This window comes from Notothenia rossii (genome assembly GCF_949606895.1).
Source record: "Notothenia rossii genome assembly, chromosome: 4".
NCBI classification, from domain to species: domain Eukaryota; kingdom Metazoa; phylum Chordata; class Actinopteri; order Perciformes; family Nototheniidae; genus Notothenia; species Notothenia rossii.
In genome coordinates this window covers 75,543,040-75,558,751 of record NC_136902.1, presented here as the reverse complement: position 1 = coordinate 75,558,751, position 15,712 = coordinate 75,543,040, and the positions used below count along the sequence as shown (strand labels likewise).

The 15,712-nt window shown below is 39.4% G+C and overlaps 1 protein-coding gene across 3 annotated transcripts in view; it reads left to right on the top strand.

Moving 5' to 3' along the window:
* Nucleotides 1-15,712, top strand: part of LOC307036739 (neprilysin-like) — a 30,028-nt gene that overhangs the window by 8,669 nt on the left and 5,647 nt on the right. For all 3 annotated transcript variants that reach the window (XM_079677322.1, XM_079677320.1, XM_079677321.1), the window contains exons 5-15: nucleotides 7,755-7,835; nucleotides 8,073-8,168; nucleotides 8,261-8,379; nucleotides 8,586-8,654; nucleotides 8,912-9,046; nucleotides 9,571-9,672; nucleotides 9,780-9,916; nucleotides 10,048-10,141; nucleotides 11,474-11,602; nucleotides 13,933-14,031; nucleotides 15,625-15,702. In XM_079677322.1, the coding sequence (XP_079533448.1) occupies nucleotides 7,755-7,835; nucleotides 8,073-8,168; nucleotides 8,261-8,379; nucleotides 8,586-8,654; nucleotides 8,912-9,046; nucleotides 9,571-9,672; nucleotides 9,780-9,916; nucleotides 10,048-10,141; nucleotides 11,474-11,602; nucleotides 13,933-14,031; nucleotides 15,625-15,702 (1,139 nt within the window). The remainder of the gene's footprint in view (nucleotides 1-7,754; nucleotides 7,836-8,072; nucleotides 8,169-8,260; nucleotides 8,380-8,585; nucleotides 8,655-8,911; nucleotides 9,047-9,570; nucleotides 9,673-9,779; nucleotides 9,917-10,047; nucleotides 10,142-11,473; nucleotides 11,603-13,932; nucleotides 14,032-15,624; nucleotides 15,703-15,712) is intronic.

Sequence of the window (15,712 nt, the reverse complement as noted above, 5' to 3'; positions counted from 1 at the left end):
CAAAAAGGGCTCATTTTTGACATTTTGTTACTGTATGTGAGTGTACGTACATAACATGTATTTGTGTAAGTGTGTGGCGTCATTTCACACTTTGTTACATTTATTTTTGACTGCCTCTGAACATATTCAGCGGAGTTCCCACTGTGATATTTGCTGCCTGTCTGAAAGCAGACATAGAGGAAAAATACGCTTTTGCAACTAATGATGAGGCGCTGGCAAAAGTGCAAAGGTTGAGGTTTCAGAATCGCTGACTTGAACTGCTCTAAATGCTGCATTTACAGTAGAAAGCAATGGAGCAGCCAAGAACTGGTCTTAATCATTCAACAGCTTAAATCCCCACTAACTGTCAGTGCTGTGACGTTCCTTCATGGTGTCTGGCTTACTGGTCGGAGATTGAATGTCTTCGTCTTTACTTTCTACACATATTTTCAGGTTTACTCTGTCTGTGTGAAATAAATACAAAGAGTGCACTGTGCATTTAAGATCATAGATATTCCCAAAGAATGTGTGCATCCTGTTTTCTTGAACACTTGCAGTGGAAATGAAAACCTCCTAGCTGTCAGAATTTATATTTTTCATAGTGACATGTGCCTCGGCAGTCAGAGGCCTTGGCAGAGTTGTGACCTCTACTGTGGAGGTGACATCAAACATGCAACCTCCGATCCCGGGACCGGCTGCTGTGTCCTGCTTGGACACCACCGCCTGCTGTTGGACGAATCCTTTTTCCTGTCAACAGCTGCAGGGGCACGAACACACCTGGACACTGCAGCGCTCTAGGCTGCATGACTGCAATAAAACAGGCTCTGCGAGTGTGTATGTGTGTGAAAAGCTGTGTTGATTTGTGGCTGCTTGTAAATACCTTGAATTGTTGGCTGCTGCTATAAAAGGCCATAAATGATTCATAATGAGGATCTGCACTGTGATTGTGGCCACAGCTCAGTGTGTATGTGTGTGAGCGCGCCTGCCTGAGTTCGTTTTGTTCACCTCACCCTAGTCAGGTGAGGCATACTGTGCAATAATATGCCTAATTGACCGTGAGTGTTTTAATTACAAATAAGCTTGTGTCAGGAAGACGAAAGGGACAACAGACAGAAGAGGGTGATGTAAATCATTTTCACCCAAACTAACAAAAATGGCAGAATATATCTGGTGGAATTACAATGAATGGCATTACTGTAGTAGGGTGATAGAAGACAAGTCAGATGAGATACACATGAGCTACAGGGATTCGGGTAACATAGAGTAGAACTGTGTAGCCAGAGGATGATGCTATATTGAGAAAAGCTTTGAGGATTGGTCAGGAAATGTGAAACAGTATGTGGTAGTCATCTCCAAGCTAAGCTCTATGATGCGTGCATCCATCTGGGCTGGAGCATGTACGTGAGTGCACTGCTACATTTCTGTATCACACAAAGCGTACTTGCATGACTCCAGGTCTAAATCGTTCAGAGAAGATATGACTTGAAGCCTACAACACAGAAACCAGCTTATGTTAATTTTGAAATTTGACATGAAGTATCAAAGCATGCTGCTAACAGCCAGAGACTGGATGTCTCTGTTTTTCATGTGATAACAATAACCGAGACATAGGTTATGTCAAACAATATGGACTGCAATAAGACGTGTGAGATAAACGGTGCGTTCATATGACCTTTGTGATTTAAAAATTCCAGTCAGGACCATTGCACAACACCGTTAATTCTTTACTTCTCATAAACATATCAAATAAAGATAGCAGACCAGATGTCAGTGGCCAAGTAAAGCAATATGAATACTAATGCAGTTATTCTTGGCCAACTAAAATATTGTGACACAAAAATCCTGAATTGAATATGTTTTTGCCAGGGAGGATATGAATAACAGGAAAGAGTTTAGACTTCCACTAAGGTAAAACCTCAGCACTGTGAGCTGTTTCTCAGCCAACTCTGTGCTGGGTATGTGACATAACTTTATTTATGAAGTAAGACAAGCCAAGGGGCATTACTTTTACTGACAACATGTTACTGAGGGGAGAAATCAGGATTTCACCAAAATCAAAGGTATCAATATGATGGAGCATAAACACTACTTTGGCTAGAACTGGATAACTGTTTTAAGCAACCACTTTAATGATTTGATCTATTTAAATATTCACACCATAGTTTCAAAGTTAGATGAATACAGTAAATGCAATGACAGATGTTTGTATCTAAATGAACCTTGGAAAGTGTAACTACCTTCTTTCCTACATTTTAATTTAGACAGGTCATGCTTTTGATCAAATACCTAGATTTTAACTTACTATACTCCCGGAAACGTTGAAAATCTAGATCATTTCTCTCATTGCGCAACTCCTAAACAACACGAATACCAAAAAACCTTGTGTTGCAAACACAACCTATAATTCCATAAACCTTTAATCCAAGTACTTCAACAAACTTTTGCATTTCTAAGAACTTCACTAAAGCACTTATGTGCTGTTGTACTGGTTTGAATGACTTCTTAAACTTGATCTATGTTCTTTTATGTGTTTCCTTACAATTGCCGCTGCGACAATTTAAAGCAATGACTGTAAAATAAGTATTTTATCTTGAAATAGCACACACAGAACAAACTCGTTTTTTGGTACTGATTGAGACTCACTCTCATAAAGTGTCAGCTCATTTTATTTTCAACTTCGTTCACAGCTTCTGTGAGTATGGTAATGATGCCCTGAATAAATGTTTCATAATGATAAACTGCAAGCGGACTTCTCCCTCAAAACACTGCAATGGGAATGCCAGTTGGAAAGACAGTCAGTCAAGGATAAAATGGCAATGCAAAGAGAAGAAACAACATTCAAATTCTGTATCATACTGAGTGGTTCGGCTGAAATTTCAAACAAACATCAGGTGGCAGAAAATCCATTCTCAAATAAATCCAAACGTGCACAAATATGGGGTGAGAGAGAGAGTGTGTGTGTGTGACAGAGAGAGGGTAAGCCTTTGCTGTGGTTCAACATTAGCACCAGGTAGTCAGTAATCCAATCATAAACACATACTCTGTGCCCTTTTGCAGGAAGCACCCCATGAAGGGTCTCTATCTCAGGATTCATTAAGATTAAATGAGCACATAAATAGTGCACACACGATAATGAGAAAACAGGAGGATTAGACAAATGAAAGGGTAGAAAGAGGCTGAAAGGCAGCCTTGTAAAGAGTTAAACAAGCAGAAATACAGAAAATAATCGTCTCAGATCATTGACCAAATAAAAATAATTAATATAGATTAGTGTGAATTAAATGTATTATACTGGAGCTGCTGAGTTAAATGAAACTGGACTTTCCATAAATCATGCAATAACAGAGCAGGTTTTTAAGACAAGATGAAGTACTGTGACATTCATTGAAATTGAAGATTTAAAAAAAGGGATAAACATTGTTTAAAATATGCTTTGTTTAACTTTCTTTATGATTGGTCCTGTCAGTAAGTCCTAAACATTACAAAGAAAGACAGTCATCCTTATCTTTTGATCCTTACTCACTCACAGTGACATGACGGATGGACTCAGGGGAGATGGGCCGGCAGTTGACTTTGTATTTTTAAGATCCATCCTCTTTCCTTCATTGATCTTTGCATTGCAGTTAGATGTGCAGTATGAACAGTATGATGGTGTTTGATCCCTATGCAACATTTACAAGAGAATGCCTTATAAGTGACAGGCTGAAGCCATGAGTTGTGTGATGGTTTATTCATCAATCCAATGAGCATATTTCCTAAAACTAAGCCTAACTATCATTCCAAGTTGGATTACCTTCATATATAAAATGTAGTTTCAATGATGTGAACTGTGGCATTGTTTATTTTGAGTCATTGTATTGCGAAAGTGGCAGGATTAGTTTCAGCAGTTGGGTTGGACATAGCCTACTTTGTTTGCTTCATGGTTTGTGTGGCAAGCTGAAAAGCCCCATGCAGATATACCTTAATCCTCCACTTTATATTTGTATTCTGTGAGGAATAAGGGATCTAAGGTAATTGATAGACTGATGATGAATAATACACTCATTGTACTGGAGAAACCATGGTTTACACAGCTTCACTCAGAGGGTTTCAACAACTAAAGGCTTTGTGATTGACTTGATTTGATGCTTAGCTATGAGATATCTATGATTTGTCTATTGCTCGAAAAAGTATTAATCTGAGGGATGGACTAATACTTAAATGAAACTGCACACATCAGACAAATGTTTTGCAATGTTAGAGCTCTCAATCATCAACCCTCAAAATCGATTATATTAAATGAACAATTACATTACATTGCATTTAGCAAGCTTTTATCCAAAGTGATTTTCAATAAGTGCATTCGACCAAGAATATACAAACTTGAAGAAAACAGAATCATATAAGTACATCAGGTTTCATAGAGCCAAAACATTTCAAGTGCTACTCAACTGGCTTTAGATAAGCCAGCCCTTTATTAGTATATAAGTGCTTGGTTACTAATTCTATCGCTTGAAGTGGAGTCGAAAGAGATGAGTTTTCAGTCTGCGCCGGAAGATGTGTAAGCTTTCTGCTGTCCTGATTTCAATGGGGAGCTCATTCCACCATTTTGGAGCCAGGATAGCAAACCCACGTGTTTTTGCTGATGGGAACTTGGGTCCCCCTCGCAGTGCGGGTGCAGCAAGCTGTTTGGCTGATGCAGAGCGGAGTGCACGTGCTGGGGTGTACGGTTTAACCATGTCCTGGATGTAGGAAGGGCCAGATCCATTCACTGCATGGTACGCAAGTACCAGTGTCTTGAAGTGGATTCTAGCAGTTACTGGAAGCCAGTGAAGGGAGCGGAGGAGCGGCGTGGTGTGGGAGAATTTAGGAAGGTTGAAGACCAGATGAGCCACTGCATTCTGGGTGAGCTGCTGAGGTTGGATGGCACATGCAGGTAGACCAGCCAGGAGGAGTTGCAGTAGTCTAGGCGTGAGATGACGAGAGCCTGGACCAGAACCTGCGTTGCTTTCTGGGTCAGGAGGGGACGTATACTCCTGATGTTGTAAAGAGTGTATCTGCAGCAGCGGGTTGTAGCAGCGAGGTTTGCAGTGAAGGACAGTTTGTTATCTAGGATCACACCCAGATTCCTTGCATTCTGAGTCGGGGAAACAACAGAGGGGCCGATGTTGATTGTTAGGTCAAGAGTGGGACAATCTTTTCCAGGAAGAAAAAGCAGTTCAGTCTTGTCAAGGTTGAGCTTGAGGTGGTGAGCAGACATCCACTGAGAGATGTCTGCAAGACAAGCAGAGATGCGTGCGACGACCTGGGTTTCAGAACGGGGAAAAGACAGAATTAATTGGGTGTCGTCAGCGTAGCAGTGGTATGAAAAACCATGCGGGCTAATGACTGATCCGAGCGAGTTTGTGTACAGAGAGAAGAGGAGGGGACCAAGGACAGAGCCCTGAGGGACCCCTGTAGTTAATTGACAAGGGTCAGAATCTGACCCTCTCCAAGTTACCCTGTAGGTGCGTTCTTTGAGGTATGAGCTGAGGAGGGAAAGTGCAGAGCCTGAAACTCCAAGTTCTTGGAGAGTGCAACGGAGGATCTGATGATTCACCGTGTCGAATGCCGCAGACAGGTCCAGAAGGATGATGACAGAACAATAATAATGAACACAGGACACACCTTGCACACACAATTAAATGCAATAATATGTGATACAAATGTAAATGAAAATAGATTTCAATTGCATATTTACATTTAAAAAGCTACTGCCTGCTTTAATAACATTTCAACAGCCCATTTAGCCTCTAAATTACCATAAACAACATCCATAGCAATCACAAAGTCTACAATTTACATACATTTTGCATTTAAAGGAAGTTAATCACATGCACTTAGATTTAAGAGACATACAAGGTCCCTTATTCATGATGCTGCCCCCCATAAACCAAATAGACACATCATAAATCCAACATACAACATTGCAAATACTTTTCCAAATGAGCAGCTGCATACAGTTTATTTTCACATGGAGAAAAAAGTTGAACCTTTAATGTACCTATACTGATCCTTAAGCTAAAACGGACCTATAATGTATGTAACCAAGCAGCGCTGTGTCATGGAGTTATGAGCAGGTGTTAAGGATTACAAGGGATCACACTAAGACGCTTCTATTTCCCTCCGTACTCTGTGCTTTAAATCATAAATAATAATAGCTAGAACTAACGCTTGTTGAAGCGACTCAGTCAGGAATTGAGCTCCTAATCCCTGACATGGCAATCCTTTTCTAAAATTGTCTTTAAAAAGATTCCCATGCTTCCCGTGAGCCCCCACAAACTAGAAGGAACTGCAGAATGTTGTTTAATGATTTGGTACCCAAAGATAAGTCATAATCAAATCATATCTTTGAAGTAAGTTGAACTAAAGTTGAGCACAAGTTTAAGATACCAGTTGAGTAGGCTGCTGTCTGCTGAAAAAACAGCAGCGCATCCTGAAGGAATGGTTACACTAAAGCTAAAATATGCAACTGTCGGCCTTGAGGCAGCACAGAAGAAGTATATTGGTTGTGCCATTCTCCTCCCCCTCACTGGAGCAAGTTTTACAATAAATTCCAACACTTATCACTCATTTTGATTAGCTGTCTACCTAGAAACACTATGTAGCCTCAGGCTGAGCTAACTGGCGTCCATATGCCAACAACAGGTGTTGAAGAGGCAATGAACGCAGACAATAAAACAAGCAATGGTGTACACTTCTCTTTTGAAATGAACTTTTAATGCTACATCTTCAGCTTAGTTGCTTCTTAACTTCTTTTCATATTTTAGTGTATGATTTCCCTTCTTTCAAGTGGCTTGCTTTAAGACTGCAATGATCAGAATTCAATTTATAGCAAGCAGAGATTAAATTATGCATTGCATTTTTCAATTGTGATCGATATGACAACGTTGACCTCTACAACAAATGACCGAAATAATCTGAACAACTCAAACGTAAAGATTAATTGCACTGCATTAAATTGTTTTTGTTTAATCATTTGTCAGTCATTTGAAGCAAAGATTGGCCATGCACCGTACAAGGGAAATGTTATGATCCTACACTGGTGTACTAGTCATTGATATGCGTTCCTGGTCCCTGGTCTAGGAAATTAATTATTACAACGTTCCATTGCATTAAAGCGTTAGATTCTACTGTTTTATTGTCATATGCACACACACATGTAAACTGTATAATGTCTGTTTTCTTAAGGAAACTTAACATAGGAATGCACTGTTCCTCTGTATTTACGCTCATAACAATATTATTTTCAAATATTGATTAGTTTTCTCATTACATACAACATCATAACATATTTAATTTGCTTTTCAGGTACTGTACATTATGTATACAAACTTAAAATAGAAATATGTTCAACTATACTTTAATGTTTCTTCAGTTTTGTGGCATTTCAAAGCATGAAAGCTTTGAAGTTGATTTTCTTTAAACTAATAAATGATTTTTTTTCTTTCTTTCACCGTGAAACATTTCTTATCCCTTTTTTTTTGTCCCTGGTTGTGAAGTACTGCCACAATTGGAAGTCATCACTTTATTTTTGTCGACACTTTCCGACACAGGGACAGACAATATGCCTTAATTAAAATGATTTAATGCATCTGGATGAAAGGTAGATTATATTTTGAATCTAAGAACATGAAAAAAACACTAAATCACTTCTTTCCCTCCTGTCACATGTACGCTCATTCCTCCTTCATCATTCTGTCTTTGTCTTTATTGTTTTCTTTCATGCTTGCTCTGTTTTTCTGCTCTATTTGTAGGCGTCCTTGAAAAAACTGTGGAGGGGGAAGCCGCTGCTCTCACCAAAGCTAAGACCCTTTACAAGTCCTGTACCAATGAGAGTGAGTGAGCAGGCAACAGACAATTCATTTTAAAATCTTTTAATACCATTTTTCTTACAGTCATCAAAGGTCATGTGTCTCTCATTAAGTCTATTACATTTTCAAATTATAAATTATAAAAACTCTGATAATAATTGATTAGTTTAAAGAATCAAGAAAATTGAATTTTAAATATAAAAAAAGTATAACCATTCTAAAATGATATATTTGCTTGTTTCTATCTACGCTTCATTTAAGGTTTAATTGAGCTGAGAGGAGGGGCTCCTTTGCTCGACATGCTGTCTGATATGTTTGATTGGCCCATGGCTGTGGATAACTGGGAGACCAACTATGGTAGAGTATTATTTTCCACTTTCAGATAAAACAGATGTCATACACCAGCAATTATTTTCATTCTCACTGTTCCTTCTTTCTGCTTTACTCAGGTAAAACGTGGAGGTTGGAGAATGTAATCGCCAAGCTGAATGAGAAATATGGAACACAACTCTTGGTTAACTTTTTTGTTGGCACCGATGACAGGGATTCAAACTCTCACATCATTCATGTAGGTGTGCAACTGTTGGCAGAAAGCCCAGGTCTCTCTCTTTGTTGCATAAAATCACATCTACACAGATACTCACAACATCTACAGACACTCACACATCATAATATGCATGTAGCTAGAAAATAACTATCCACCAATTCTTTCAAATCGTATTTCTTGGCTTATATAAATAAGGATGTATATGATCTTGTCTTCCTCTCCACCAGTTTGACCAGCAGACAAACCTTGGACTGTTGTCCAGAGATTACTATGCTTGCACTGGACCGTACGCAGAGGTAGGCTTGACGTGGACCCACACACTTGGGAATTATTGAATGGTTTTATTCAATACAGGATGAATTCCAAGTTTTTACAATTAAACTGCTGAATTTTAACACCAATATTTTTATAAAAGAGAAACAGCTCTAAAATCTGTAAAAAAAATAGGCTATTGAAAAATAAATGTATAATCTTCTATGAAAATACTTTTGGAAATAACTTCCTTTAAAAGCCAAAACTGAATACAAATATCATGAATGTGTGTGTTTGACAGGCATGTCGGGCCTACGAGCAGTTCATGTTTGACCTGGCTAAGCTAATTCGCACTGACCGGAAACTGGTCATCAATGAGACCAGCATCAGGCAGCAGGTGGCACGAGTCATGGACCTGGAGAAGGACATCGCCAATGTAAGCATTCACACTTTTTCCTCCATCTGTTTCAGAAAATATCCCATTGTGTTCTTTGAGAAACTGAGGACACGTCAACACACAATGCACACCTTATCGTCTGTCTCCGCTAGGTATATAATGTGAGCAAACCATTTGTTGCCCAAACTGCTCTCCTCTGTGTGTGTTTTTGGGTTTAGTCTGGAGCAGCTGCTGTGTAAAACAAGCTGTTAACCAGCCTGGTCCCTACACAACATCTTTTCTCTGACATCAACAGGTTTCCACAGTCCATGTTTGTCATTCTGCGCTGGTTCTGTGCTCTGCTCACTACCACGCTTCACTTCCCCTCCACACGGCTGATGGCTTTTACAAGGCAGTCACACTGTTCAAGCTCTGACATTTACAGACCTGAAGCCTCACGGGACACCAAATATGTTTGTTGCTGCTGGACCTGCCAGGGAATTGCTCAGATGTGTCAGAAAACATGAGAGTTTTGTTCTGACAGCATTCTTGATTTTCTGCCTATCTGTCTTATCCATTCCAAGGCTACTGATACTCCAGAGGACCGTAACAACCCTGTGTTGCTTTACAACAAGATGGAACTGGGTGATCTGAGCACCAACTTTACCCTTGAGGTTGAATCCCAGGTAAAAATAGACTGCTGTTCTGTCAGAGTTTGCTGTTTCTTTTTCACCTTCCTTCCTCTTTTTAATGCCACTTTTTGTCCTGTTTCTCTGTGCTTTTGGACTTGAAGGTATTTGACTGGAGTTACTTCACAGCGAAGATAATGGATACAGTCAATATCAGTGTTCCTGACACAGAGAAGGTCATCAACTACTCCCCCAACTATTACAGAAGACTCAGCGTTATCTTGGCCAAATACAACAAGAGGTGTTTTTGTTGAAACTGAAGTGTTTGTGGGTGCCTTTGGGTGCTGTAAGAAAACAGCTGCTCACCCAGAACTGACATAGTGTAGCTTTGTGTGATTATAATTTCTCTGAACATCATTCTTCTGCTCACAGGGATCTGCAGAACTACATGGTGTCGCGTTTTGCTATGAACATGGTGGTGGGCCTGAGCAGATCTTACAGGGACACCAGGAAAGCCTTCCGCAAGGTAAACCTCAAAGACCTTGGCACAACTGATACTACATTTTAGAGGTGGATAGCAATCAGTTGGGCACTAAATGGCATCAGTAGACAGGCCCTGGGACTTCACCCCTGTCAGTGGCTATAGCCACATTATTTATCTATATATTCAACTATGCCAACACTTTCATGCAATAAATCAACCCTGCACTCCTACAGCTTACTCGTAAATGCTACATCATATATTAATACTCATATCCTTTTTTTAGTGCTCTCAAATATGACCACACTCAAGCATAGATCCAGTGCTTTTAGATTGTCAGTATTTAAACTTATGTTACATGTTGTAGTAAACATGTTTTTTATAAATGTATTTGTGTATATTATATACTTTTTATAATTTCCATTTCTTATGATATCTCTAAGTCTATAGTCTATATATTCATTCTTATACTAGATTATAGGATGGGACCAACTGTGACATAGCCACCTTTCTCCCTGGGATCAATATAGTATTCCTGGATCTGACGATTCTGAATCAGAAAAACCAAATGTACTTGCTAAATGCTAATTGTGATCGTTAGAACTTTATAACTCGACAATAACAAAATTCTGATGTTTGGCAGGTATGTATAGTACCATTTTAATGTAACATATTAGGCATGGGAACATTTGCTAATTAGCATCAAAACAAAAGGACAACTAAGGCTGATGGGAACATAATTAGGTTGGCATTTGTTTTGTCATAAACAAAAGCATTTGGCAATGTTATTCCACTGCTGGTGGAACACTATGTTATTCAAATGAATACTTGTAGGGTCACAAGACATTTCACTCATAAGAAAAAATGCGAAGCTCACTTTGGGTCTAGATAAAAGATCAAAGCAGCAGCAAAGTGAGTAGGATTTATCTTCTGGGGACCATGAATGTGTGAATATAACTTTATAGAAATCCATCTGGTACTCAAGAAGATTTTTAACTTGATCAAAGTTCTATCAATTTGGCCGACCCTTAAGCCATGCTGCTGGAATAACCTTGTTGATGCTTTGTTGAAACACTATGTAGATATGTTCTAAATTATTCTATACTGCAGATTCTTAGCATCAACTTACCAATATGCAGATACTCAGATATAAATTGTGCTTAATAGGCTCAAATAAACAGTTGTTGTCGACACTCTGCTCATTTTCTCTTTGTAAACAAATCAATTCCCCTCTGTCCTTGTTCTTAAAGGCCTAAGTGCAAAAGTGATGCATAATGGAGGTGCAAATAAAGAATCACCATGAGCCTCTTTAAACAACATGCTGAGTGGTTCATTCTGCACCTCTAATTGATCGCTGCCGTGTTACTTTTCCTTCAGGCTCTGTCTGGTACAACGTCAGAGGCAGCAGTGTGGCGACAGTGTGCACTTTACGTCAACAGCAACATGGACAATGCTGTGGGAAGACTGTATGTGCAGGAGGCCTTCTCTGAAAAGAGCAAAGAACTGGTCAGTGAAGGGTTGATTATATACTGGAGGGTTTGAACATGCATACAGACAGTTTGACAGCATTTAGTTTCCTGCTAAGTGTGTTTTCGTGTTTAAATCTTTCATCACATGTGCGTCTTCTGTCCCCACCAGTGTAATGCATTATGTGCTTTCACCCATTCAAAGCAGCTGAACAAGGTGTCCTGTATCATGCCCCCACCAACACCACCGTGAATTTCAACTCTGTGCGCACATGTGTGGATGTGTGTCAGATTGCACTCAGATCGTTTGCGTAACCGTGTACATCAGTTGCAATGCTGAGTGCCTCACACGCCTTAAATCTTGGTCCTCTCCTGGAACTTTACCCACTCTTGGATTTCATGTTGCACCCTGAGCGAATGTGTTTGTGTGTGTGTGAAAAGTGACACACAATTCCAAGTAGGTATCAACACCCCTTTCTCCGAATTCACGACCATGCATATAATATGTGTAAGTGTGCTGAGAGTTGCCCTGCAGCTGGCACACATGCTGCACTCCTCACATACCAACCTTCTCGCAGCCACAGAGATTTATTTCGGATATGATCATCAGTGTAATGAAGCACTTTTCCACACATACTTAACACTGATACCTATGACTCAGAAGAAAACATTGTACAATTTGATCTTTGACAATTATTGCATTTTTTTTGCCTTTATCAATTAAGTTATGTGGAAAAGTTTTACAGCATGATTTTTACTAAAAGATACAACTATTATGCAGACAAAAAAACGACGTACACAGTTAAGCAAATATTATTCTGATCCATAAAATAACGCAACAATAATATACAACAACTTCTTTCTGCATAATGAGAAATGTGATTCTTAGATTACCTAGGCAAAACCTCATTATTCTGACAGCGAGTGAATAGATCAAGTTGAAGAGCGGTGAATTGGTGCCCATAAATGGAAATCATTGCACTTTAAATTATTAATATGATACACAACGTTTAAATAAGCTTTCCATTTAATAAAAACCCAGCATGTAACACGTGTTAATACAGTACATCTTAAAATTGCACATGCAAACAGACAACAATCTAAATATTATTCTAAAGCATCAACACACACACACACACACACACACACACACACACACACACACACACACACACACACACACACACGTTTGTTTCAAGGCTTCCAAACAGCTTCATCAGTATGGTCCCTGGAGTTTAGTTATTGGTAAACCAAAGCATATTGTCCGAGTGGTCATGGAGTGTACTAGTGAGGAATCGGCTGATGTGATGAGACGCTGGAATGCCTCTGTCAGCGCTCTGCGGTCTCAGAGCACAACTGTGGTTATAGACATCTGCGAGCATGACCTTAGCTGTCACTGCAGTTTTTAAGTTTCCCCCCTTTACTGTTCAGATTTCATTCTTACTGCGCTTTGTTTTGTTTGTGTGTGGCCTATAACTATCTGATGACCACGGTACAGTACATGATTTGCACAGAATGATGTATGGTGGCGTCAGTCTGTCTCTATGAACAGTATTTAGGCGCATACTTGTAAATACTGCAACTCGAGTAATACTGTATGGAGACCAACTTGCACCACAGATTCCCACTGAAAATGGAGATTTGGATGTTGATTTTGGAGCATCTTACTGTGAGAACGGTCATATAAAAACATCTGATTATTCTGAGACCTCCATCTTGAGACCTCTACAATGCCAATAGTATATGTGTATATAATTGGTTATTAGTATTCTCACATGGAAATATTTGTTCTGTGTCACACATTATTTGCTTAATAAGAAAATAATAATTAATTTGTGTTGCATATTGTAAATATTAAGATCAATAACCTCTTTAATTTGGAGTTAAACAGCTCTTGATTTGTTCAATCAAAAAGTTAATCCCAAACTACTAGATGCTTATTTAAGTACATTTTAATATTAAAAGTTTTAAAGTGCTGAAAGGAAGTGGGAAGCATCAATTTGATATACACTGTAGAACCTTTTAAGACAACAAGTAGTACAATGAAGTTGTAAACATGTACAATAGTTTATACGTTTGTCAAATATCTGTGACATATTTGTGTGTGTGTGTGTGTGTGTGTGTGTGTGTGTGTGTGTGTGTGTGTGTGTGTGTGTGTGTGTGTGTGTGTGTGTGTGTGTGTGTGTGTGTGTGTGTGTGTGTGTGTGTGTGTGTGTGTGTGTGTGTGTGTGTGTGTGTGTGTGTGTGTGTGTGTGTGTGTGTGTGTGTGTGTGTGTGTGTGTGTGTGTGTGTGTGTGTGTGTGTGTGTGTGTGTGTGTGTGTGTGTGTGTGTGTGTGTGTGTGTGTGTGTGTGTGTGTGTGTGTGTTCAGATGGAGGAGATGATTAAAGACATTCGGGAAGTGTTCATTAGTAACCTCTATGACCTGACATGGATGGATGCGGAGACCAAGAAAGCAGCTGAGGAAAAGGTATTAACTGCTGAGGCCTGTACAACGAAGCCGGATTTTCGCTTTAGCGGGCTAACTTCAGGGGAATCTCTGGGTTTCCGGTCTTACGACGCTGGTTCTCTTTTTAGCGGGCGAGATCTCCATGGTAACTTATGCTGAGCGGCTAACCTGGTCCAGAGCAGGTGAAAGCACCGCCTGCTGACCAATCAGAGCTCAGTGTGCAGAGTTTAAAGCGATCAAGTCATATTACAGGAGAAAGGAAATACAGTTTAAACTGCCGTTGCAGGAAAGACGGCCGGCAAAAATCACCGACTGTGTGAACGTTACATTTAATAGAATATCACCTCCCATCTTCAGAGCAATCTATCTAATATAACATTAGCGTTAAGAAAGCTTACTTGAATATCTGCCACAACATAAGTAACCGGATCAAAGTAACATTACGTACAGCCGCGGCACTGTGAGTGCAGACGTCAATGTGTCCCATATCACATCATATCACCAGTGGTGTTTTTATATGTACAAAAGTGGTGGGGCACAAAAAACTTAGACGTCTATATATAAGCTTCTGCAGTGACGTGCAGTGAGGTTCATGGCTGGTGAGGCACTGACACTGACTCTTCAGGTTTACAAATATAATATTTTGACCTAAATAAAAATTGACCAAACACTTGAGTCAAATGTAATTAAAGTCAGATCCACTCGTGTCTTAGACGGGGCAGTGATATCATAAACCTGTTAATGTACGCATTCCAACACTTTTTCTTTTACCAGCTGTATTCACCTTACAGGTGCAACTATGTGGCTTTTATCCTGGATAAAGAGTTTAAGTCATGGATGTTTAAAGTTTAACGTCTTCATATTTATCTAATATTATAGTTGACTTTTCATTCAGAAGTATGACGCTGCACTCTCAGTACGCTTCTCCATGTTTGTGATTGGTCGAATGCTCCAAATACCACCCCTTTCATGTGAACGCGCACCTAACTAGATAGGACACGGCTGGCTTGATCGATCCACTTGATAACACGCGTCGTAGGACCGCTGAGCGAGAGCGCGTATGTTTTCGATTAGGCCATCCGGCTAACTCAAACATATCCAGGTTAGGTTGAACCGGCTTCGTCGTACAGGCGTCTGGTTTCAAGTCTATATTTACCAATACAAATGTGAATAGCTCCACCAGAAGTCATTACACATACACTACAGTCATAATGAGCAGAGAAAACACAATGCTGATTCTGGGACCCACAGAATGTTTTATTAACACACACACAGACATACAACCAAACACATATTCTGAGACAATATATATATATATATATATATATATATATATATATATATATATATATATAACAAACAGAAGACAAAAACAAAAGTACATAAATAGACTGCATATGAGGTCATCATTTCATTTTGACAAGAATGGCTTTGCAGGCAGAGGAAGACGCACATAACATTACGTTTTTAGAAGGATAGATTCCCTTCTGCTTGCTAAAAAGGATTTAAGAAATGATTCAGTGTTTAATATGCCGATAACATGTGGCCCAAAGTTGCAGGGTTTTGTGACAAAGACTTTGTTTTCCCATTTTGTTCTCATCTACTTTTCTATAGGCCCGTGCTATTCGGGAACGGATTGGCTATTCTGACGACATCAGGGATGACGGATATCTTAACAATGAATACAAAGATGTAAGTGTCT